This window comes from Phocoena sinus, chromosome 13 (assembly GCF_008692025.1).
Source record: "Phocoena sinus isolate mPhoSin1 chromosome 13, mPhoSin1.pri, whole genome shotgun sequence".
Classification (NCBI taxonomy): domain Eukaryota; kingdom Metazoa; phylum Chordata; class Mammalia; order Artiodactyla; family Phocoenidae; genus Phocoena; species Phocoena sinus.
In genome coordinates this window covers 24,939,701-24,964,828 of record NC_045775.1, presented here as the reverse complement: position 1 = coordinate 24,964,828, position 25,128 = coordinate 24,939,701, and the positions used below count along the sequence as shown (strand labels likewise).

Sequence of the window (25,128 nt, the reverse complement as noted above, 5' to 3'; positions counted from 1 at the left end):
GCCAAGAGAAGGGCTCGGGAGATCCAAGGTGGAAGGAAGCCTTCCTGGAGGAGGCGGCACTGCAGCTGGCCTCGAGGAGTGGGGCACACCACCCAGGAACGTTTATCTGGGCTTCTAACAGGCTGTGCAAATACCAAACATTGCTAGTACGATAACAGTCAAGGCTTATTCAAGGAAATATTCCCAGTATCACATCCCAAAGTCTCCAAATACGAATTGGTAAACCTAAGCTAGATCCTTCTGACTTCAAGCCTTCTCTCTTAAATGCCATTTTTGGTGGAAGCCAGCAAGGTGTCTGACCATCACAGGTACAGTTCACGGTCCCATAGTCTCCAAGAACAGACAGGGAAGGGAGCCTCTGCTACCCAGTGAGGTGGCTGCAGAGATGCAGGTTAGCGGATGAGGCTAGGGATGCACGGGAAAGAGGGTCCGGGAAGCTTCTCAGAGGACGCAGAACCTGAACAGAGACCTCAAAAGATGGCCAGCATTTGCCAGGTGGACAGGGGTGTGGGCAGGAAGCCAGTGTACATGCGTGTGTGTGTGTAGCTATGTGAAGATACAGACACGCACAGAGGGGAGATTGGAATTACGCTGCCACAAGCAAAATGGCTGGAGTGACCGGAAGCTGGAGGAAGCACAGAAAGATCCTCCTCTACAGGCTTTGGAGGGAGCATGGCCCTGCCAACACCTTGATTTTGAACTTCTGGCATCCAAACTATGAGTCAGTAGTTTTGGGGGTTTTTTTTGCGGTACGCGGGCCTCTCACTGTTGTGGCCTCTCCCGTTGCGGAGCACAGGCTCCGGACGCGCAGGCTCAGCGGCCATGGCTCATGGGCCCAGCTGCTCCGCGGCACGTGGGATCTTCCCGGACCGGGGCACGAACACGTGTCCCCTGCATCGGCAGGCGGACTCTCAGCCACTGCGCCACCAGGGAAGCCCGAGTCAGTAGTTATTTTAAAGCCACTCAGTTCACGGTAATTTATTCTGGCAGCCCTAGGAAACTAATAGAAGCAGGTGTAAATGCAGCCCAGAAATGAGGGGCAGGGAGAGAAAAAGAGGGGGTGAGGGAGTGTGTGTGTGTGTGTGTTTGTGCGTGCAGGCACCATTCCAGGAGAGCGCTCATCACTGGGCTGGAGCCCCTAGAGATGTGGCCAAGACAGGGAGGCAGGGCCTGGATCACAAGGGCCTTGAAGGCCACATTAAGAGATGTGGACTTTATACTGAGGGCGGGAAAAATCCATTGGAACAGTTTAAGCACAAGAGTGACACAGTCTGATATGATGCTTGTCAGCATGTCCAGTTCAGTTCAACAAACATTTATGAAGCATGTGCTGTGTTTCTGGCACTGCGCTAGATCGCGAGGGCAGAAGAGTCCATGGCGCAGCCCTTGTCCTACCAAAGCCCATGGTTTTCATTGTGCCTGGGGCCCAGCCACATTCTGGTCCTTAGGTTCTAAGGCACACCCCAGTATTCCTCAATACATTCCACGTTCTGCTGAAGCCACCTGGAGCGGGGCTGCTGTCACTTGGTGACCAGAAGGTCGTGTACGTGGGGCTGCTGTTTGGGGCCAGGGCTGCGGTTGAGGTATCACCCAGGCTGGGTGCATGGAGTGAGAAGGGCAGGGGGCTGAGGATGACACCAGGTCATAGGAGCCAGAGACCAAGGGGACCAAGGTCTGCTAGGGAGGCAGGAGGAGGGCCAAGGAGCTGAGGGGGGCTGGTGGTTGAGAGAAACCAATACCCAAGAGAGATGGGGTAAGGTGAGGACGGAAAGTGCTCACCGCTTGTCACTGAGAGGTCGCAGATGACCTTCACACGGGCAGCTGTGATGGGGTGAAGCCATGTTCCACAGGTTGGGGGACAGGAAGAAGTGAGGAGGTGAAGCCCTGAAACTTGGCTGCGATAGGAAAGCGAGGGGGTAAGGGCTAGTAGGGCCTGCTGCAGGGCTTGCAAGAGGAGATAGATAGTTCCAGGCGGAGAAGGAGCCATGGGAGGTGGGGAGCTGTCAGAAAGAGTAACTGACAGAGCCGTCCCTGGGCAGATGGCCGGATGCACGAGTCGGGGGCGCAGGGGCGCAGACCTGAGGGGAAAAGAGAGGACTGGGCTCTCTGGAGGCTGCGTGGACGGCAGGGGCGGGGTGGGCGGGGTGGGACTGATGCAAACGAACTCCCTTTACGGACAGTTTAAAACAAACCAACTACAGGGAATCCATGGATACGGGCTTCCATCTTCTCTAGAATAGGAAGCAAGGTCATCTGCCGAGAGGGGGCCTGAGGTATCTGGAGAAGGCTTGGAACACCCACAGAGAAGGGGAGGGGAGATGTCAGGGGAGGGGAGATGTCAAGGGCCGCGAAATGGGATCACGGGGCAGCAGGCGTCCGGGGTGTAGCCGCCCTGTGTGTGTGTAGTTGCAGTGAGGCTGGAGGCACATGGAGGGCCCTCTCCCACCCCACCCCCGCCCCAATCCTGTTATCCCTCCAATGGATGTGCCTGGCAGATCCCCGGCCAACAGTTAATCTACACATCTGTCACCCAGCTGTGGCGCGCTCCTGTAGAGAAGCGCGAAACTTACGGTGCCATCTACGTATGCAGTGCCCTCTATGTATGTCGTAGTGTTCTTGCATTAAGCCACATTCTTTCAGTCCACTGTGTGTATGTGTTTGTGTGTATATATATTTTTTCAGTTTTCTCTGCCTGGAATGTCCTTTTTTTTTTTTAACCCTTTTAGTGTGATTTCACTCATGATTGAACATCTGGTTCAAATGCCAACTTTTCCGCAAAGTCCTCTTGCCTTGGAGGAGGACATTACTATGATCCTATTTTACAGATGAGAAAAGTGAGACACAGACCAGTCAGGTAACCTAAGATCGCAGTGCTATTTGGTAGGATTTGAACCCAAGTCGGTCTGAAGCCAAAGCCCATAGTCTTTACCTTTACTCTAAATGCCTTCAGTTAGAGAAAGTAGTTTAAAAATTTTTAAATGCGATACAGATGCAAAATTGTGGTGTGGATCTACATAACAAGCGTATCAGGGGATCAGCCTGCATTCTAGTTAAACAGAATAGTGGGAAGGCCTGGGTCAGCTTGCCAAGCAGTCTCTAGAGCTTCCTCCACTCAAATTGACCCAATGGCCCTGGTGTCTGCAGGCTGACTTGTCCCAGGGGAGGTGACTTGTCCAAGGTCACAGAGTTAGTTTAGTAGGAGGGTCAGTGCTCAAAGCCAGGGCTTCTACCTTACGTCCAGGGTTCCTGCCACCAAGTAAAAACAATATCTAGGAACAGAGAGGAACCTTCCTTTGCCTCCTGTCAGTTGGATGCAAAGCCCTTCCATAGTTTAGGCAAAAGCTGGGAACTACACAGAGTAGCCCTCTCTGCTTTTACTGGAGGGAGGTACACATTAGAGAAATGTGATTTAACTAGTTGAACCCTTCCCCCAACTTGATCGGGAGAAATCAGCTCAGTGTTTGCAGCTCCTGCATCCCTAATCAATGGTGGTTTCGTTCCCATCAAGAAGGGGACGATCGAGAGAGATTCCAGGTCTGGAAAAGGTACAGAGTTTCCCAAGACCCTGCCCCGCCCTTTCACCTCTCATATTCCAAGAAAAGAGAGCTCCCAAGGCCTGTGTGTGTTCCCTCTTCACTCACCTGTTCAAGAAGGCATTGCCAAAGGCATTCAGTTTCCTGAAAGGTTTCTTAGGATCCACCACCAGGGCATTCCCGGGGATAATGCCCTCCATCTCTCCCTGCATCACCGCAATGAAGGAGTCCGTGGTCGGCTCGGGCCCAATCCTCATGCCTGGGAAATCCTGTTCCAGCAGGTACCTGGCAGAAGGGAACGCAGTCATGATGCAGGGATTCTATTCACAGATCAGCACCGCATGCCTACCACAAGGCAGATGGTGTGAGTCATGGCAGAGGGGCAGATCCAGAGCAAGGAGATTTCACAGCAGGGAGAGATTTTCACCGACGGGGAACCCAAAGACCTTTGGGAGGAGGTGGGATTTCAGTTGAACTTAAAATAACAAATCTGTCCTTCTCGGTCCTTATCTTTTTCCCTCCATGAAGCAGTGCCGGGGGTGTGGGGCAGGGGGCACGGGGAAGAGCAAGGTTTGGGCTCAGAAATAAAGCGTGGCTGGCTTGAAACTGATTCCCACACAGAATATTGTAGACTTCACAGCTGTAGGGAGTCTGTCAAAGTCCCTGCACACAGGCTTGGTTAGAATTAGATCACCCATAGGCTCTGCTGGCCATCCACAGGCTCTTCTGGCCACCCATAGGCTCTGCTGGCCACCCATAGGCTCTGCTGGCCACCCATAGGCTCTGCTGGCCATCCATAGGCTCTGCTGGCCATCCATAGGTCCTTATCTATTTATCTGCTTAGTCAGTCATTTAATGTAGAAATAACTCGTACATAATACAAACTGTGTGATAGGAACACTATGACAAGTGCATGTCCATCCCACCCTAGACTTTTGGTCCCACCCTCTAGCACAGGTACCAGGCTGTGGCCCCAGGGGACAGGTGCCTCTCTTTGCTCCAAGCCTGGGCAGTGAGAGCCCAAGGCCACTGCCCTTCTCCACAGCTCCCTTTAGAACATATGGTGAGCCACAGAATGAAGAGAACAGGCTAGAAAGACAACCAGGCCCTTTGGAAGGAGCTCAGAACAGCTTTGAGCCCACACAGCTTAAGGCTGGACTGCGGGTGAAGGAGTCCAGAACTGCCCTGGGTTGGGACTGGCCAGAGAAGAGTCCCAGGGGCCATGATGGACAAGAGCTAAGGGGTATGTTGCCCAACAAACACAGACCCTTGGGTGAGCCCTCACCGTGTGCCAGGACCCTCCCCCCAAACCTTGCGGGCCAATGTTCACGCTCAGAGGGAAAAGTCAAGGAGCCCTCAGGAGAAGAGATGGCAAGTCAGAGGCTGCTGGCTGGGGAGAGAGCCTGAGACCTCCAGGACCAGCGGTCCTCAGCTGGCTGCCCGTGGAGCTCCAGCTGCCGGGGCCGGGGCCCAGCCCAGAGGTTGTGACCCGCCGGCTCAGGGCAGGGTCCTGGCGACCGGTCCTTTTCAGGAACTCCCCAGTTGATTCTGATGTGCAGCTGGGGTTGACACCCTGCTCTAGACCCTGTCATTATGCTGATAACGCCACTGACACCCAATAGCGTGTCCATGCCATACATCACACTCATCACTCTGAGAACGTATCTCTTTCTGGCTTCACCGCACCCCTATAGGTCGGTACAGTAGGGCTCTGCGTATCCGCGGGTTCCACATCTGAGGATACAACCAACCGCGGAGGACCCGTGGTTGAATCCAAGAATGTGGAACCCGTGGATCCGGAGGGCCGGCCGAACTGTGCCATTTTACATAGGGGCTTGAGCATCTGCGTGGGAGGTGGGGTCCTCGAACCAAGGTCCCGCGGAAACTACCAAGGGACGGCTGTACTGAGGAAACCCAGGCTTTGAAGGGTTCCCTCAGTGCAGCCGTCCTATTTGCTCACTATTAACTCTTGAACGTGACGGAGCTGGAATCCAAACCCTTATCAATCTAACACCAAATCCTTTGCTCTTCAACTGTCTTCTACCCCGAGGAAATGCTCTCTGCCCACCCTGTGCCACCCCAAGGTGGGTCTGCTCTGCCCAGCGAGTGGCAGCCGGGGGCACTGGCTGGGGTTTCTTCCGGCTCATCGACATCCCTCTGTGTCCTGAGCTGTTAGTTTACTCTGTGCTTCCAGGGCAGTTCAAGTCGGGTTGCCACGGGCTCCCTCCCCGAGGAGCTGGCAGGGGAGCTGCTGCAGAGGGGCCGCTGCCCAGGGCCACCCCGCCTGCACCGGGGGGTTTAGGTTGCCTTGGGAAGCCCCCCATCTCCCTCCAGGATCCCAGCCCCACATTCTGGGTGTGAAGACAGGATTCCTCCCATCAGAGGACCATTCTGAAAGCTGGATTGGGATGAAGATAAATCACCACAGCTGCACTTGGACGACGCTTCATGCTTTCTCAGACGCTCCTTCTTCAGGGTTTCGGGCGAGAGACAGGGAACCTCAGGGCCTGGGGCCAGCCGACCTGGTTTCTCTAACCTTCAGAAGGTTCTTGACCTCTGCAAACCTCAGCACTTTCCTCTGTAACATGGGAGACCATTGCTGTGATTTATTAAGCACCCTTGATGTGCCAGGTACTGTTCTAGACTTTCCATGAATTGTCTCGTTTCATGTCACGTTTCTGCTGATGTGAGCACCGTGACCCTTATGGTCAAATGGGCCTCATGGGTAAACCCACCTCATCGGGTGTTCTGAGCGTTAAATAAGTTACAGACCTTAAGCACATAAACCAGTACCTAGAACCTAGATCATCACCCCATTTTACAGAAGAGAAGATAAAGGTTAAACTATTTGCTGCAGGTAATGCAGTCAGGAAACAGCAGAGCTGGGATTTGAATCGAACACTCACGCTCCTAACCACCACACTCGCGGTCTCCCTTCCTGCCTGAGGTATCTCCTTGACCAGGAAATGCAAATGGGCTGAGCACCCCCTTGGGACTAGAAGGAGGAGTGGGACAAGAAGGCCACAGAAGAATCTGGTTTGGCAGGAGGCCGGCCGGGGCCAGGCCTTGCGGGAAAGGTTAGGTTTCAGGGCCCACAAACCCGGGAACTACTCATCTCCGTAAACATCTGCCCTTGGGGTTCACACTTCGGCCTCAGCGGGTGGGACGTGGCAGCAAAGCTGTTGCTATCAGGTGACCCAAGCAGGCGCCAGGCCCGCTGGATCTAAAAGGATATTCTTGGGACTTGAAGCAGTTTCATGAGAATCAACACCGTGATCTGGAAACCCCATCCATGCTTGCCCATGTGCAGGGAGCACCTGTCCCAGTGGGCACTTGGGTGAGAAGCCCCAAGCAGGGGGTGTGGCATGGGCGAATTCTGAGGCAGAAGGAGGGTGGTGGATATCATCAAAGGCTTCAGGGACAGCTGAAATAGACAGGGGTGGAAGCAAACAGTCTGAGGCACCCTTGAGAATGCCCAGCCTGAACAGGGCCAAGCAGCAGTGGGGAAGTACCTTCCTGACCCAGGCGTCTCAGATTTCATCCCTGAGATGCACTGTGCTGGCAGGCAAAGGGTGATGCGCCCCAGCATAGCGGGGGCCACTTCCTGGGATGTTCTGCAGCTGTAGCCTCAGGCGGCCCAGCCAGGGCCTGGTGGCTGGAACTGCTGTCCTGCCTCCTCGGCTAAACCCACATGACCCCAGGTTTGCCGACCACACATGAGTCTGGAGAAATACAGAGTTCAGTGAAGCCAAGAGCAAGTCCAGGGATGCAGTCAGGCCAAGCAGAGAACCCAGGGCTGGGTAAATTCTCAGGGACATTTGGGTATGGCCTGCAGCCCCAAGTGCCCCCTTAACAAAGCCACCACTGTGTCCAGAAAGGAAAACCTATTGAGGAATATCATGGCTGCTTCTCTATGGGGAGTGATACAGATGGCCTCTGTTGCCAGGCAAAAACATTCCCAAGGCAGTGTAAAAAAAGAAAAGTTAATTCAAGCCTGGGTGAGAGCAGCTGAGATGGGGAAGCAAGAGAATAAGGAGGGGCTGATAGGCTGAGCCCCTGCTGTAAGGCAGGTGCTGTTCTGCGACCTTTCCCTGAATTGTTCCACTTAATCGGTCCTTGAAGCACTGTGGGGTGGCTGAATTATTCCAGTTTTGCAGGTGAGCAAGTTGAGCTGGAGGCTGCCCGAGTTCAGGGCCAAATGCAAATATTTAGAGGCCCAAAGAGCTGAAAAGTTTTGGGTCCCCCTTCCTTGCTCTCCAATGCAAAATAAATACTAAACCATAAAATGGGTATAGGGAAGTCCTACACAATTCAGATTTTACCCATGAGGCCTACTTTTGTTCGTATTTTTCTTAAGCAAACTCTTTCCTAACATTTCCGTCGTCTTTTGGTGTCCTGCTTGGCTGGCAATCTAAGCATGTGGCCTGCATTACTGGTGACCTAAGCACCCAGGGTAAGGCATGGAGCCAAGGATCTTAACCCAGTCTCCAGGGTACCCATCTCTGCAGTAGCGGGGCCAAACCTCCCCTCTGCTGGGGCAGCATCCAGGGCGAGGAACAGAGGGCCTGGTGCCACAGGAAGTGCCACCAGAGGCCTTGGGCTGGCCGGACCCTCTGCCTTGTCTCAGTTAGGGAATGCGCCTTGGTGGGCGTCTGCTTCATCACAGATATGACCTTGGACAAGTCCCTCAAGAGCCCACTGCCTCAGTTTCCCCAGTTTATAGAGCGGGGCTGATCCTGGGTTTCTAACTAGCTCAGAGGGTTAGAGTGAAGGTTTTGAGATGACATACATGAGTTTGGGAAAAGCAAAGGCTACACCAGACATGCGCCCACATTGGCAGAGACAATAATTAGAGAAAACAAACGTCTCATCACTGCCTGTAAGAACTCAGTGCATTTCTACCTGGACTCCAGATCCAGGGCCCTCACCGCCTCTGTGAAAATCCACGTAGCTCTTAATTTGCATATCTTCAGGTAGATGCAGAAGGCATGTATCACTTTCTGCCTGTGTTACAGGTACTCGTGTTATATATCTGTATCTTGGTTTGTTTTGTTTCTGTTTTTGTTTTTGGCCGCACCATGTGGTGTGTGGGATCTTAGTTCCCTGATCAGCGATCGAACCCATGCCCGCTGCAGTGGAAGCGAGGAGTCCTAACCGCTGGACCACCAGGGAATTCCCATATATATCTGTATCTTTGATCTCTCTAAGCCTTGTGTACTTCAGCTTTAAAATGGGGTCAAGACAATAATGCTTGTCCTGTCAGCCTCTCGGGGTTCCGGGGATACCGTAAGTCACTCCACGGACACAAAGTGAGGTAGGAGATGGGGGACTCAGTGGCTGAGTTGAGGTCTGAGTCAGCTCTGTGCCCCACGGAGCAGTCACCACTGCCCCTGGGGCACAGCAGCCTCCACCAGGGATCAAAGTGACCCCAGCACAAAGGAGACCAGTGGCGAGACTGTCAAGCCTCCCACTAGCCTTGCCTTGTCTGCCCACCCCTGCGACAGGCTGGCCTGAGTGACCCTATGAGTTGTCACTATTCGCGTGTTAGAGACGAGGACACTGAGGTTCAGAAAGGTTAGACCTTCCTTCCAAACATGGTCTCTTGGCTGGGAACTGGTGGAGCCTGGGTTCTGCCAAGCCACCCGTGTTCTTTCCGTGGCTGCGTTCTGCTGTCAGTGGGAGTGGGATGGAGCCCTTCCCCAGAGGTCCTTCTCCCAATGGCCTCCACACCTGACTCTCAAGGCAGATCTTAAGCCGGACCTCAGGCAGGTGGACCCAGTGCCTCTGCCCTAGGCCCTCTGCTCCCTTGAGTAACACTCAAGCCTTGTAAGAGGCAGGTGGATTTCCAGCTAGTCCCACTCAAGGACCAGCAGATCAGAGCCCTGGCAGGAAAAGGACATCCATGGACCTCGGAGTGGGGACAGGAGTGAGGACTTGCAGGGGTGTGGCTGGCAGGATGGGCCTGGCAGAGGTCAGTGGGCCTACCTGGAATGGAAGGATGGCCCCTTCTCTAGCCCTTCAGCTTTCCAGAGAATCATCTTTCCTGGGTGGTAATGCTGCCATGAGGCCTGGGCATTAGAGATGCCAGGGAGATGACGGGAGAGGGTACAACCACAGGCAAATGCTGCGTCACCTTGTGGGGAGGATGCAGAGAGCCCCCTGAGAAAGTGGGGGAGGTCGAAAGGGCTGGCTGAGCAGCCCCCCCGACTGGCCCACCCCACCATGTGCTCATTCATAGTTTAGAGTCCGGGTCACGCTATAGAAGAGCCACAGGTGATCCTCAAGATCAGCTCAGATCTCCCTGTGGACAGCCAGGCAGCTTAGCTCCAGCAGCCCCGGGCCCCATACCCAGTGCACCCGGCCCTCTACCCCAGTGCCGCCGCAGCCCAGCGAGGCCTCCCTGCGGCCCCTGAGACGCTGGGGACACTGGACCTTCCAGTCCCTGGGGCAGCCAGTTATTCACCTCCATGACCAGGGGGCCAAACGGTGAGAGAGAGGAGGGACTTGAGGCTTCAGGCCAGAAGGAGGAAGAGTGAAGGGAGAAAAACAGCAGAGGAGGGAGGGAAGGCTGTCAGGCCAGAAGGACACAGAGCTACTGTACTTGGAAGAGGCAGCCTGTGTTGGAGGAAGCATCCACCAGGCCAATTTATTGTTTATTACCCTGGGTTGCCGGGCCTTTGGCCAGGGAAGTTATTTCAGGCAGAGGTCATAGCACATTAATTAGTTGTTAGAAGAATGTCCTTTTCTGTATGTTCTTCCTGAGACAAGAAGTAGACCCTGAGGCAAGTACATATAACTGAAAGTGGATGGACACTCAGAGCCGGGGAGTGAAGAGGCAAGTCTGCTTCCGAGGGGAAGGTCCCTCACAGGTTCAGGCCGGAACACAGACCTGAATCACTGTGTTCAAGGCGAGAAGCAGGGATGGGAGAGGGCGTAGCTGCGAAGGCAGGCTGTACTCTGCACCCAGGCGCACTTAGCTACCCCAAGGGGAACTTTCTTTGCTTTGGGGGAGGGGTGTTGTACCAGCCTACCCTCTTGGGAAGCAACTCAAAAATATGACTCTTAATACCAAGATTAAAAAGTAAGAAAATGTTAAAACAAAACAAAACAAAACAAAACAAAAAAACAACCCCAGAACTCTGTACAACCTTTGGCCTAGTGATTTCACTTCTGGGAATCTCTGAGAAAACAGTCTAATATGTGGAAAAATATTACGCACAGAGATATTCAGAGTGATTCTACAAGAGCAAAAAATAAAATTAGAAACAACTTCAAACATTCAAAAGAAGTAGATTGGTTAAACGAATAACTGCACATACATGCAGTGAGATATCGTGTGGCTCTCAAAAATAATGCTACAAAGATTTTTAAAATTTACCCGGGAAATGCTCATGCTATGAGTGAAATAAACCCACATACAAAATTACATTATGGCATGATCTCAACTGTGTTATAAAATAGCTAAAAATACTGGTGGAAAGATATATATATATTTTTTTGCGGTACGCGGGCCTCTCACTGTTGCGGCCTCTCCCGTTGCGGAGCACAGGCTCCGGACGCGCAGGCTCAGCGGCCATGGCTCACGGGCCCAGCGGCTCCGCAGCACGTGGGATCTTCCCGGACCGGGGCACGAACCCGCGTTCCCTGCATCGGCAGGCGGACTCTCAACCACTGCGCCACCAGGGAAGCCCTATATATATAAAATTTAAAATGGTTTCCCGAGTCGTGGGATGATGGGGCATTTTTTTTCTTCTTCCTCAAATTTATTCTTGTCTGCATTTTCCAATTTTAAAAAATAGCTGTTCAGTGGATTTAATGAGAAGAAAGGAAAATATGTAATTTGCTTTTGGAGGGCTTCCCTGTGCTGCAGCCCCTCCTCCCCTGCTGGTAGTCTCTCCCTCAAAGGGAGACAGCCTCTGATGCACTAGCTAAATTCAGTTACTGACATGAGTGGGGAGGGAGAATTCTTGTACTCGGAGGATAAGAGAGAGGAGGGATCTGCCTCTCCTGGCCTTCCTGTCCCCCTCAGATAAGGAGTAATCTATGGCAAGTTGGCTCTGCCACTTTCTTAGACCCAGTTAACAGCAAGCATGACTCAGGCAAAGCCAGGACAGTGTCTCAGACAAGAGGCATGTCTGCTGCTCCAGGATCCTGCCCTCAGGGACGCTAGCTTCTCCCCATCTCCCCTCCCATTCTGCAAACCTCTACTGGGAGCTCCTGTAGCTGAGACCCCAGGCAAGGCCCCAGGGAGCTAAGGCACAGTAGTAAGTGCTGGGCTACAGGAAGGAGAAGCTCTAAATAACGTACTAAGAATTATAACCAAGGTGTGTCCAGAGGGCTGCAGGAGGCTGTGCAAGGGCAGGAGCGACCTGTAAAAGGCCTGTGCTTCCCGTGGGGCATAAACCGGACCAGGTGGAGGATGCGTGGTACAAAGGAAACCGTGAACAGAACCCAGGTAGCTCTGAAGTGCCTTTGGCAGAAATGGGTGTTTAACAAAATAAGGGAGATGGATTAGATCAGGGGTTCTTGCCCTAAGGGCCAAGGCAGCCCTTGAACTCCCCAAATTATATGTAAATTTGGGATGTATGTGCATTTTTCTAAAGATGGGTCCACATATTTCATCAGATTTTCAAAGGAGGTACTGACCTTTTGAAAAGTTAAGAAGCAAAGAATTAGATTCATCATTAAGGGCCCTTGTAGTTCTAACAATATAAGATATCCAAAAGCCAACATTCCCCCTGGGTACCCAACTTCAGAAATCACTCAGCCTCTCAAAGCTGCTGAGTCCAAGGCTGTCCACCCCACAAGAAAAAACTCATCTGGTGTTCCATTCATACATGACATGTTAGTATGCTACATGCCCTGCTTCCAAAAGGCTTGTGTTAAAAGCTTTGAGCTGGAGCAAATTTGAATCTAGAAAATCAGGAACCAGACTGTGAACTTTTCTGCTTTCCTCGCCAAACAAAGCACAGTGTTTTGCATGTTGCCGGTGCTTTGGTCAATGAATGGAAACAAGAGCACCCCTGCTTTGACACCTTCCACAGGAGATGAGCACCATTGACTCTGGGGGCGGTGGACACAGAACACATCACCACTGTGTACGAGCCTGACTCTCGACACGGGGGGGCCACGAGCACCCTCAACAGCTTGCAGGGCTGTGAATGAGGCCAAGGAAGATGGCCTGGCCTTGAAGGCTGTGTGGACTGGAGAGAAGCCTGTCTTCTAAAGATAGGAAAGGTCCTATCACTCTGGTGGACAATATATGGACCTCTCTGAACGCAGGGTGGACAAGCTGACTTCCTGAGGATCCCTCCAGCCCAGGGATTCTGTAATTCAAGGGGATGGATGACTCACCCTCAGAGTTACAGGCATTTAGCCAACCATCTCCTCCCATGCATCCAGGACCTGCATCCCAGGTCAGCCTCCCACCCTGTTATATGGCTTTGAACAATGTATTTAACTTCTCTATGCTTCAGTTACCTCACCTGCCAAGTCAAGGGGCTGGATGAGACCACGGCCAATATCCCTTCCACCTCCAAAAGACTTTAATATGATTACTGAGCCATTAAGATCAACGGAAAAGAAAAAAGCATCCTGCTTCTGGACACTGTTTGTCGCCAGTCTCCAAGAGATATCTGTAGGAGCTCTGCTCAGTGAAGGAAACGGATAAAAGAAGGACAAGTGGAACTACCAGACAGAGGGCCACAGGCTCCCAAGCCCACCTCCTCAGCTGCAACTGTAAAGACCTCATATGAGTGGCTGAAGCCCTTAGAAGGCAAGGGAAGTGGTCCTGCCCATCAAGGGTATGTCCCTACAAGGAGAGGGGGTAAGACAACCCCACCAGCCTAAGGTACTCTTGCGACCAGGGGCTTTCTCACTTGGGCTTCCTGGGTTTCAGTTTTACCGTCCATAAAATGGGAAGAATAGGGATGGCTCTGAATTTTAACACTTCAAACTGACCACCAAAGCCAAGGGCTAAGTGCAATGGAGAGGCACTAGGTAGGATAGAGCAGGGGACCATCCAATGCAATTGTGGGGTAAGCTTTGGATACCTGCACATAAGGATTTTTTCAGAGCCTTCTAATGAAGACTTCCCACTTGTCTCCACGCAGGAGGGGACATCGGGAGTGAGCGCAGGGCCTAAGCGCTGGGCGGCTGGGTGGGCTGCGGGGGCCCTGGCCGGCTCACCTGATGAAGGTGGTCTTCCCGGTGGAGTACTGGCCCACCAGCAGGACCATGGGCTTGTTGTCGAAATCAGCATCCTCCAGGGCGGGGGAGTGAAACTCGTGGAAGCGGTAGTGCTCTTCCAGGGGCAGCAGTTTGGTCCTGTAGAGTTTCTTGAGACCCTCGCTCACCGTCTGGAAGACCTCGGGGTCCTTCCTGCGGCGGTCATCGGAACGCAGCCAGCTGAACATCGCGGCCACCGCTCGCCCTCTCGGGCCCGGTGCGCAGTCCCAGCAGGAGGGCGCGGAGTCCGGCGACCCCCGTTCCTTGGGGAAGGCGTCCTGCAGGGCGGGTCCGCCGGGCTCCCAGCTGCGCCGCCGCCTCACCGGAGCGCGGGGCTCAGCCACACCATGGCCGGGGCGCAGGGCTCGGGGCTCCCTGGGAAGCACTCGCGCTCTTCCCCTGCTCCTGGGACCAAGCCCAGGCCCAGCTTCATCCAGCAACCAAGGCCGGAGGGAGATCAAATATCTGGGCTGGGCGGGAGGGCTGCGATCTTGGGAAAAAAGTCAAACCTGCTATTAAAATGTCAGATGCCGGGGTCCCCGGTCTCCCCCAGCTCTCTCCCGCTTTGGCTCGGGTGCAGTTTAGGGATGCTTTGGCTCTTCTCCCGCCCGCCTGCGAGGCTCAGGGGAGGAGGGGGCGCTGCCCAGCCAGCGGACAGCTCAGCATCTGCAGCCGCAGCCCGCAGCCCCAGGCGCCTGTTTTAATGCCAGCCGTGCAGGAAGCCGGCTCGCGGAGGAAGTCCCCGAGTACTGGCAAGGCTGGCGTGGCCCTGCGGCCCCGGCGGGGAGAAGCTGAGCAGGGCGCCGCCATGTTTATGGGCAGTCGCCCCACTAGGGACCCGCGACCGCTTGCTGCCTGGAAAGGGAGGGATGCTGAGCCCGGTGGGAACGGTCTGGTATTTCATTCCCGGCCACTGGAGGTTTGATTTGGGAACAGCGCCCTCTCAGGGACAGCTGCGAAGACAGAGTTGACCTGCTTCACGCTCTCCCTTCTCTTAGATATAGTCTTTCTTTGAGTTGCTGAGTTCAGTTCCTTAGGATGACAGGTTCTCTATTACTTGGGAATATTTTTTGGGGGGCATGGAAAGAAGAGCCTAATATCAGCTTGCCCCGAATGCCCAAAACTGTCACTACCCAAACTTTCTGCTAGGTCTAGGATGAAGTCAAAACCATTTTCATTCATTCATTCATTTGTTCATTCCGTCCAGTAAAACCAAACAAAACGAGCAGAACCTCCACAAGTATTGAACCGGTATTATGGCACAATTTTGGTGACTGTGGTTACACACTTGATCACCAAGATGAGCACATACAGTCTCTCCCTTCCAGGAGCTCCAGCCCAGGCCGGCCTTAAAGAGGAGATAGGAGCAGAGGGCCCTGGGTGCACAGCGGGAGGAGGCATCATTTTTGCCTGGATACTATGAGGAAGATGTCACAGAAAGCAGGCTGTGAGCTGGATGTTCAATGACGAAATCTACAGAGAAGAAGGAGGACATTCCAAGCTGAGTAAAGGGCACTTGCAAAGGCTGGGGAACATGGAAAAACTTGGTGAGGTGAAGGCAGAGAAAATAGTTTGCTACCTAGAGTACTGGGTTCAGGAGGGTGGAAGGGAGTGACTGAGGCCAGGCACAGAAGGCTTTGCAGAAACAGGAATCATGGAGGAGATAAGGAGCCAATAATAATGTTACTGCAGATAACTGTTAACATTGACTGAGCACTCACCATGGGCAGGGGCCTGGGCTACGTTCCCAGCGAGTATTGTTTCATTTAACCCTTGCAGCAGCTCTACGAGGCAGATCGTGTCTCCAGTGTCATGCCAAGGAGAAGGGGATGACAGCTGGCCAGGTGTAGGCAAAAAGGGGTGTATTTGTCTACAGGGAATTTAAACACAACAATAAAACCAACTCAAAGTCAATCTGCTTTATATTCTCACCATTCTCATCAGCATCAGTGACAAAATATTCTCTCCTGCCAAGGCAGATGGCTCCCATATACTCCCCTCCGCAGACGAGGAAACAGAGTAGGCTAATGGGCCAGGTGGGACCGCTAATGCTGGTAGCCGTGCAGGGGAGGGGCTGGAGAAGCAAAAGAGGCTGGAGGCCAAGAGACTGATTAGGAAACTTCAAAAATGTAGGAGTTGGGGTAATCGGGCTGGGAAAAAGTCATATTCAAGAGATTTTTTTCTTTTTTAATGACATAGAATTGACAGATCTTGGTAAGCAATAATAAGGGTAAGATGGAGTCTAGGATAATTCTGAATTTTCTACTGTAGGGGACAAGATGGTTGGAGCCACTGTTCCACCAATTAGGGGAGTCGGGAAGAGAGCAGACTTAGCATTTAAAGTCTGAAACGTGTGGTCGAGGTGCCCATGGGAACTCCAAGGGGAGGAGCGTGGTGAGCTGCAGGGTTTCGAGTGGGGATTGTCAGAGGTGGGTGCTGGCTCCGATCTCCTTGGCTACAGCTCAAATCTCCTGACTCCCTACTTGAACCCCAGAGCTGATCGCCTCTTTCTGAGCTCTCTGCACCCCTGGTTGAGAAATCACTCAGATTAATATTTCACCCTTGGTGTTAAGTTAGCACTGGCATATGAGCATAAGAGGCAACTTTCAAAATATTTAACAACTCACATGGCATGGGAATGGAGCAATCAGAACAGACGTCTGTCTTCTCAGTGAAGCAGGGCCTAAGGCCCTTTTTTGCAGAGATACCAAAGACAGTGAAGGATATTACAATAATAAAACCCACAAAAGAGCATCCAAAATATATAATTAATGCCTGTATATTAATAAGAAAAAAATTCCAACAGAAAAAAATTAGCAAAAGACACAAAAATTCCTCTTATAAAAGAGGCTACAAGCATGTCCTAAAAGTATAAGAAAAGATGTTAAACCTCATTAGTAGTGTCTGGAAGTTGGGAAGGTCTGGGTCTGTTGAGGGGGAGAGGTCAGGATCGCCAGGGTGCTGGTGGGGAAGCCAGGGGTTCCTTTGTGGAAATATTTCAATATTTTAGTAATTAGTACAGCCATGGTATTGTGTACAACTAACTGTCAGCCCTGAATATTTAACTTATCGAGTGCATGTTGACACATCTCACTCTAGCTCTCAGTCATGAAGAGTTGGGAAATCTATCTTTTAAATAAAGGAACCAAGTAATGATGCAGCATGTCTATATACTAACAATAACGACTTACAAGAGAGAATTAAAAAAAAATAAATCATTTACAAAAAATAGAAACATCATAGGGATAAATCTGACAAAAGATGTACAGACCTTTAGATGAAAAGTAATACAACTTAATGGAAAAACATTAAAGAAGTTCTAAATAAGTGGGAGAGACATACCGTGTTCAGTTATGGAAAGATTTCATGTCACAAAGATGTGAATTCTTTATAGCATAATTGCCAGATTCAATAATAGATAGAATTTAAATTAAAATCTGAACGGGGTTTTCCATGGAAATTTAACATGGTGATTCTAAAATGTACGTAGAACAATAAATAGTCCAAGAGTAGCTAAGGGATCCCAGAAGAAGAAAGAAAAAGAGAGGAAGGTACAGGAGGATTAGAAGGAGGAGGAGGGCTTCCCTGGTGGCGCAGTGGTTGAGAGTCCGCCTGCCGATGCAGGGGGCACGGGTTCGTGCCCCGGTCTGGGAGGATCCCACATGCCGCAGAGCGGCTGGGCCCGTGAGCCATGGCCGCTGAGCCTGCGCGTCCGGAGCCTGTGCTCCACAACGGGAGAGGCCACAACAGTGAGAGGCCCGCGTACCGCAAAAAAAAAAAAAAAAGAAGGAGGAGGGAGGGAGAAGGAGGAGAATAAAAGAAGACAATATCAACAGCAAGAGCAACAACTAGGCGAAGGGAACTTGCCACAGTAGAAGTCATTATCAAGTTGCAGTGGTTAAGGTGGTGAGGTTTAGCATAGAGATAGATCAAGAGAACAGTGACCCAGTAAAATAGTCAGGACATGTGGAAACCTGATATATACAGAGGTTGTAACAGAGAATGCATATATATATTACAACAAGGTCAGGAAGAATTCCTTCAATAAGACACCAAAAGAACAAATGGCAAATGAAATACATTTGGCAATAGTAAACCTAAGTCACTGTTATTCAACTGAAGATACAAAAGATAGTGAAAAGATATTTGCAATACATAAAACCAACCAAAGAGCATCCAAAATATATAATTAATACCTGCACATCTGTAAGAAAAAGACAAACATTCCAACAGAAAAAAAATATATTAGCAGAAGACAGATTCCTTTTCCAAAAGAGGCTACATGACTTCTACCCTATAAACACAAGAAAAAATGTCGAACCTCATCAGTAGTTAGAGAAATGCCAAACCACAATTAGATAGAACTTCACACCCACCAAAATGGCCAAAAAGAAAAGCATTGGTTGATAACAAGTGGTGGTGAGAATGTGGTGCAATGGGAACTCTCACGCGTCACTGGTGGACGTGTAGATTGTCATAAACGCCTTAGGAAACAATTTGGCATTACCTGGCAAAGCTCAAGGTGTGTGTGTCCTCCATCTACCTTGCAATCCCATGCCTACTTGTTATCTAGAGAGACTCTTGCCCACGTGCAGGTGCATGGGGAGATAAGTATGTTGAGGGCAGCATTGTTTGTAACAGCAAAATATTATAAACAATGAAATTTTCTTCACCAAGAAAGTGGATAAATTGTGCCATGTTCATATAACAAAATTAATGTCATATAATAATACAGTACTATACCAACGTGAAAATGAGGACACTGGATCTGATGCCAAAACACAGTGCTGGGTAGATAAAGCCCAAGGTAGGCTGTGATGCAAAGCATAATAAATACCACTTCTCTAAAGTTTTAAATTATGCAGGAAACACTCCCTGTTGTTCATGATGCTCGGAAGTTTTTAAGAAGTAAGGGAATAGAAAACAATCTGGAAAACAATGTCCTCTGGGGACTAAGGACGGAAGTGAAATTGGGGATGGGGACACAGGTGGCTTCAACTATACATTCGCAGTGCTTTATTTCTTAACCCTGAATGTGAGTACTTGGCTGTTTATTTATTATTACCCCTATCCTTTATAAAAAATATCTAGTCCTTAGATACATAAAATTAGATTTTTTTTCATAATCGTGGTTCAAGACAAACTCCTTATACCTGGCTTCTTTGTTACATTTTTTTCCTTTTTTAATTGAACTCACTTTTAAATAATACAACGAACCCCTGGTGAACCTATCAGCCAATCCGAGAACTGGAAAAATTAGCAATAATTTGCATGTATCTATGTGTCCATCCCTTATCCTGTGCCCCGCCAGCCCCAGAGCTAGCCACTACCTGGAATTTATTCCCTTGGTTTTTAAATTAATGTTATCATTAATAATAGCATATTGTTGAGGTTTCATGCTCTGGAACTTTGTAAAAAGCATATACTGCTACAAGTAGTCCCCTGGAACTTAATTTTTTTCCTACTCAACTTTCTGTCAGTGGCATTCGCTTTCAGTTCCCGCTGGCTCCTAGCGGCCTCTCTCCTACCAGGTGCTTCTCCTAAGCCCACCACGTGGCTCCTATGGTCTGTTACCCTGAGGTTCCCAGGCAAACAACCTGCAGTAGATAGAGTCTCTGGGCCCGCACATCCTTAGCGACCTCAGGAAAGTGACTTCACTCTCCCAGCCTCAGCTCCATTGTGAGTGAGAGTTTTTGAGAATGAATGGAGACAATGCATGTTGCTTTCTCAGTGACTGCCTGGTCAGTTGACAGTGCTCAGTATACACTGTTAGCTCTTAGTATAGTAATCACTGTCATTGTTATTCACTATGTGGGCACTGCCCTGTGTTCTGGACGTATTTAATAAGCTAGCATATCATTGGTCAGTGAGTAACTTTTTTCAGTTCATTTGTATATTAACTGAGGGTGGCTCATCGGCTCCAAGAAGCACAACTGCTAGTAGTGGAATGTGTGGCCTTCGCTATAAGCCCTTGAGGGTGACGCTATGAAATTGGGCTTTTTCCTTCTTTTTCTTCCCTTTCTCACTAAGACCACCAAAGTCTGGCCAGAAGTAGAGGGAGAAGAAGGTGAAAACTGCAGTGGCAACTTGGAATAGAAAAAAGCTTGAGCCCTGGCCCTAACCTGGGGAGGTTAGAGGAGTCAGGAGGACGGTTCAAGTGGTGGCCCAGGTGTCCACAACCCTAGAGCTTGGGCCCCTCCCAGCCTGGCCCCTCCCAGATGAGTACACCATAGTTTACTCATTTTGTTGAGCTCCACTGAAGGGGAAAATGCATCAGCTCAGCCAATTCCTCTTGTTGAGAATTAGATTAAGCTATTTAACCTCTTCTTATGGCAATATTCTCGTATGTGAAACCCGGTCTAAGAATGACACTGCTTTCGTGGGGATAAATTGACACAGTGTAGGTTAAGGACCTCATACCATTTTATAATCTCTATACAGATGTCTATCTATCTATAGACATAATTACATATATGTATATATGTGTGTGTGTATATATATATATACATATACACACATACATATGGCATGTAAGTTCACTTCTGTTCATTCAGTTTTCATTCATTCAAGGGGAAAGTGAACTTCTGTTCTTTCTACTTGAACTACTGTACTTTCCCCCTGAATGGATGAAAACTGAATGCATACAAAGAAAGGCAAGTCTGGAATAAAAATAAGGAGATTAGGAAATTGTACTCGGGAAATTTATAAACAGAAAAGGAGATGAAGTAACAGGCTGGGTCCAGTTGTCCCTGAACAGCCTGCCCTGTTCATACCATTACTGCCACACCTATTGATACTTAATTACTGGGACGTGCGTCTGTCATACACAGCAGCTCTTGTGGGCAGAAAGAGAATCTCATCCCTAGGTTACCAGCGGTGAGCTCACCAGAAAAGTCCAATATCACAAGGAAGGAAGCCCACACTATGGGAGGCAGTGGTGGATGTCTGGTTTTATTAAAGTGTCTGCTTCTTGAGCCCCTACAGCTCAGTTTCCTCTCTGAGAACCTCATCTCCCAAAGGCAAGACATTTGTAACTTAGGAGATGTGAGCTATAATTAGAAAACCTTCCATCATCACCTTCATTATCAGTCTCTGCTTTCATAGCACTTGTGTTCCTAGAGGGTGGGCATTGCCCTTGTAGCATCTGGTCCTCACAGCAGTGCTGAAAGTGAAGATACGAGAGGAACACTCACACAGAGAGGTCGAAAGCTTTGCCCCCACAGGCATCCTCTGTGGAGCTATCTATCATCCTACCTCCTTTCCCATCAATCCAAAAAGGTGTGAGGCAGCTTTCCAAAATCTCCTGAATTCTGAAAAACAATTTAACCCTTGAGGCAGTAGATAGGAGGAGAAGCGGCAGGTGGCTGGTGCAGCAGCGATCGTGTCGGGGGGAGGTGAGCTCACCCAGTGCTCCTTAGAAGTGAGCAGCTTGTGTGGCTCCGAGCTTCCTGATGAAAGCAAAACCAGAAGCAAGTTCTTGGTCCTAAGCCCAGACATATCAATCGTCCCTGTAGGCAGTACCTTGATTGCACCATCCCACTAAACAACCCCCCTTGGATAATAAAAGTAACAAAGCAGTGAAACGACAAAAGCACAGGAATCCAGAGGGACCCTGGAACAAGGACAAGTCTTGAGCATCTTTCCTAGATGGTAAATCTTGCCTGTCTCCCCACTAGGGGAGGTAGACGAAGCTTCTTGATGAGGAAGGCTGAGCTGTCATTTCTCTTGAAATCTAGCTCAGTGCTGAAGCAGGCCCCAAACTTGACTCATTAGGGAAGTGGCTCTTGATGGGCAGAGAGACTGGAAATGTGAATTGCCTGCAGTTGGCTAATGACTGTAAAACAATACGGCTGTGACCATCACAAAATGTGTACCACAGAAGGAGACTGATAAAGGCAGAAGATGGGAGCAGGCATCATTTAAAAATACAAAAGCAGACAACAGTGGAAGTTGAAGAAGCAGAGCCTGCTCCTGTCTTTAAAAGTCTGCTACTCAGCAGCTATGTCTCAAATTTTCTCTATTTAAAAACTGTATTTATTTTTATTTTATTTAGTTTGTATTTTGCTTCTCAATTTTGATTATATAAAATTTTTTTTTTGCTTACTGAGTTTAAAATTGTTTTATAGGAAAAGTTATTGGTTTTTTTCTTTTAATTTTATTGATTTTTACTTTTGGTTGCTTTGGGTCTTCGTTGCTGCACGCGGGCATACTCTAGTTATGGTGAGTGGAGGCTACTCTTGGTTGTGGTGCGTGGGCATCTCATTGCAGTGGCTTCTCTTGTGGAGCACGGGCTCTAGGCACGTGGGCTCAGCAGCTGTGGCTCGCAGGCTCTAGAGTGCAGGCTCAGTAGTTGTGGTGCACGGGCTTAGTTGCTCCGCGGAGTTGTGGTGCATGGGCTTAGTTGCTCCGCGGCATGTGGGATCTTCCCGGACCAGGGCTCGAACCCGTGTCCCCTGCATTGGCAGGCAGATTCTTAACCACTGCGCCACCAGGGAAGCCCAAAGCTATTGGTTTTATTCTTTATGATTTCTCCCATTACTACATTAAACTTAGAAAGAGTTCTCCTGCTCAAGAGTTTGAGTTTTTATTTTCTTGAAATTGTTCTCTAGTTTGAAACTTTTATATGTAACTTTAAAATTCATCATTAGCTTTTTTTTTTTTTGGTATAAAGTTGTGGAGTGGTGATGTATTCAAAATTATTTCCAGATTCTTTACCAGTTCTCTGTTGAATAGTCTTCCATTCTCTTTTGATTTGTCAAGTCTTCTTAAAGACACATTATTATAAATTACTGAAATAGGATAACCCTATTTCAGAGTTATCCTGTTTCAGCGAGCTGTGTCTATTTTTAGTAACATGCCATTTAAATTACTATAATCTTATGATACATCTTAATATCTGGTATGAATATTCACTCTCCCTTACTAACATGTTTTAACAATCTCTTAGTCTCACTTTCTTCTTGTCCTTGTTGTCTTCCCCCTCCTCCTCTCTCTCTCTCTCTCTCTTTCTCAAAATCTTCTGTTCCTTCTAATTGAAAAGTAATTATGAAATTTGCGGGTAATTTAGTTTCCGTCTTATTTCTGTCAATATGTATTTATTTATCCTCTGCCTTTTCCCCAGTCAACATTATACCATGTGTATTTCACATATCCTGGAAAACTATTCAAATAATTAATTGGAATGAATGCTAATATCCAACTCTATGGAAATTCCTTAATTTAATTAGCCGTACTAAATAACGAACATGTAAGTCATTGGCAGAATTATTGCCAACAATAATAAAAGCTTTATTTCAGAGTTATCTATTCTGTTTCACTGAAAGATGAACACCTTTGTAAATAATTCTTCATCCATGGTTTTATTTACTTAATATGTATTTTATAAATGGAACCATTGGCAACAGTATTAATTCTTTTGATACTTACCACCAAATTGCTTTTCAAAAGAGGTACAACAGTTTATATCCCTATTGCAGGGATGTTAGAGTTCCTAGGGTTTTTTTTTTTCCCCCAACACTGTATGTTATTATTTAAATAAATTCACCAATTTGGGAACTGGAAAATATCTCATTTTTTAAAATGAGTGTATATATTATTACAAAAAAGTTTGAAATTTTTCATTTGTTTATTAGCCATTTATATTTCTTCTGTGACTGTCTATTTTTGTTTATCCTTCATTTTTCTAAAAACATTTTGTGTTTTTCTCATTGTTTTGAAAACGTTTCCTTGTTTTTACAATAAGGACATTAATCTTATGTCTCTGTGTTTACTCATCCAGATCAATTTTGAAGATGTTTTGTCAATTACCTTCTCCTCACCTCTCCCCTCCCCCACAAAACAAGATCATTGGGATATTTTTTTATCAGAATCTCAATAAAATTATAAATTAAGTTTTGGAGAGTTAACATCTTCTTAATATTTAAATTTTCAATCCAAGGAAATGATACAGCTTTCCACTTATTCTTTTACATCCGTGTAAACTTTCTGTAGTTTACAAATAGGTAAAAAAATTTCCTTTAAGATTATTCTCAGTTATTTTATATTTTTATTGTTACTATGAAAGATATTTCTATTATGATAATTTCTAACGGCTTATTGCTATATATAGGAATGCCATTACTTTAAAAAGTATTTATCTAATGTATAGTTTTTTTACTTAATACTCATTCATACAGTACTTTTTAGTTCATTCTTAGTTTTCCAGTTAAATGAGGATCAACTAGTGTTTTTCTTCTTTATTAATACTATTTAGGTTTATAATTGTATTTCATATTTTGCCAGAATTTTCAAAACAATGTTGAAATTTTAAAAAGGAGCCTTCTTTTTTTGTTCACCATGTCAGTGCTATTCTGATACCTATCTGGATTCTTCTTTCTTTCACCTCCTTGGCTTGGGAGTTGTGATCTTTTTCAATGCTTTCTTTTTTGGGGGGGGTGGGTCAGATAAAAAAGTATTCTTAGCGTCTGGCATATAGCATCCTCTTAGATTTGACAGATACATGTATTTGTGTGTATATAGAATCCTACATACACAATTACATATTTGTGTTACGTGCTCTGAGTGTTTCTGAGAAGCCTGGGTAGATGGTGATGCTGTGAATAGAAACTGAGACCACAGGAGGAACAGTAGGTTTGGAAAATGATATCTACTGATAGCCACAAGGATACTGAAGCTCAGTCCAGGATCTTCTCAAAGGGTTTCCTTTTGCAGGATGGGACAGAACTCATATGTTTTGACATGTGAGACATGAGATTGAATTGACAGCAAACTCAATGTGAGTCAACACTAAGATGTAGGTGCCAAAAATAATTATAAGGTTTGAGCCGCATACACACAAGTGTAGGAGATGAGGATAATCACTGCTGCCTGGAAGCCTGTTACATGACTGGCGCTATGCTAGCTGCTCTCACACACATGACTTACTTTGTTTGCGTGACAGTTCGAAGTGTCATGCTTCTCCCAGAGAGCGGAACAGAAGCTTAGTACCTAGAACGAGGCAGAGCAGGGCACGTGCCACAGTTTTTATGAAGTGTAGGTGAACTGATTGATAAACCCAGATGTGGTCTGACATGGTATGGTTAAGAGTCGGGGAGCCAGTCACTGTGTTGTATTATGGTTAACTTAAGGAGCTGAAATTTTAAAAATTATAATTGGAGGACTGTTCCCTGCGAGGGCAAAAACAACCAATCTACTACTGTGCTATTACCCACTTGCAAGATTTCTGTTACCATCTGTATGCCAATAATCCTAAACATTCATATCTCCAGTCTGAGCTTCCCTTGGGTATCCTGTAGACAGGCAGCTCACATTCAGTCCCGGGGTGAGAGTTTCCCAAAGACCTCTTGGTAAGCACTAAATTCAATCATTA

General features: G+C 48.2%; 2 protein-coding genes across 2 annotated transcripts in view; one reads left to right on the top strand and one right to left on the bottom strand.

Moving 5' to 3' along the window:
• The window catches only part of EHD3 (EH domain containing 3), a 31,325-nt gene extending 16,772 nt beyond the window's left edge, over nt 1-14,553 (bottom strand). Inside the window, 2 exon segments of the mRNA XM_032652238.1 lie at nt 3,642-3,818; nt 13,722-14,553. Coding sequence (XP_032508129.1) covers nt 3,642-3,818; nt 13,722-13,948 — 404 coding nt within the window. The 5' untranslated portion in view covers nt 13,949-14,553.
• Nucleotides 14,554-15,482: 929 nt separating this feature from the next.
• The window catches only part of CAPN14 (calpain 14), a 60,471-nt gene continuing 50,825 nt past the window's right edge, over nt 15,483-25,128 (top strand). Inside the window, 1 exon segment of the mRNA XM_032652237.1 lies at nt 15,483-15,514. Within this exon segment, the coding sequence (XP_032508128.1) occupies nt 15,483-15,514 (32 nt within the window).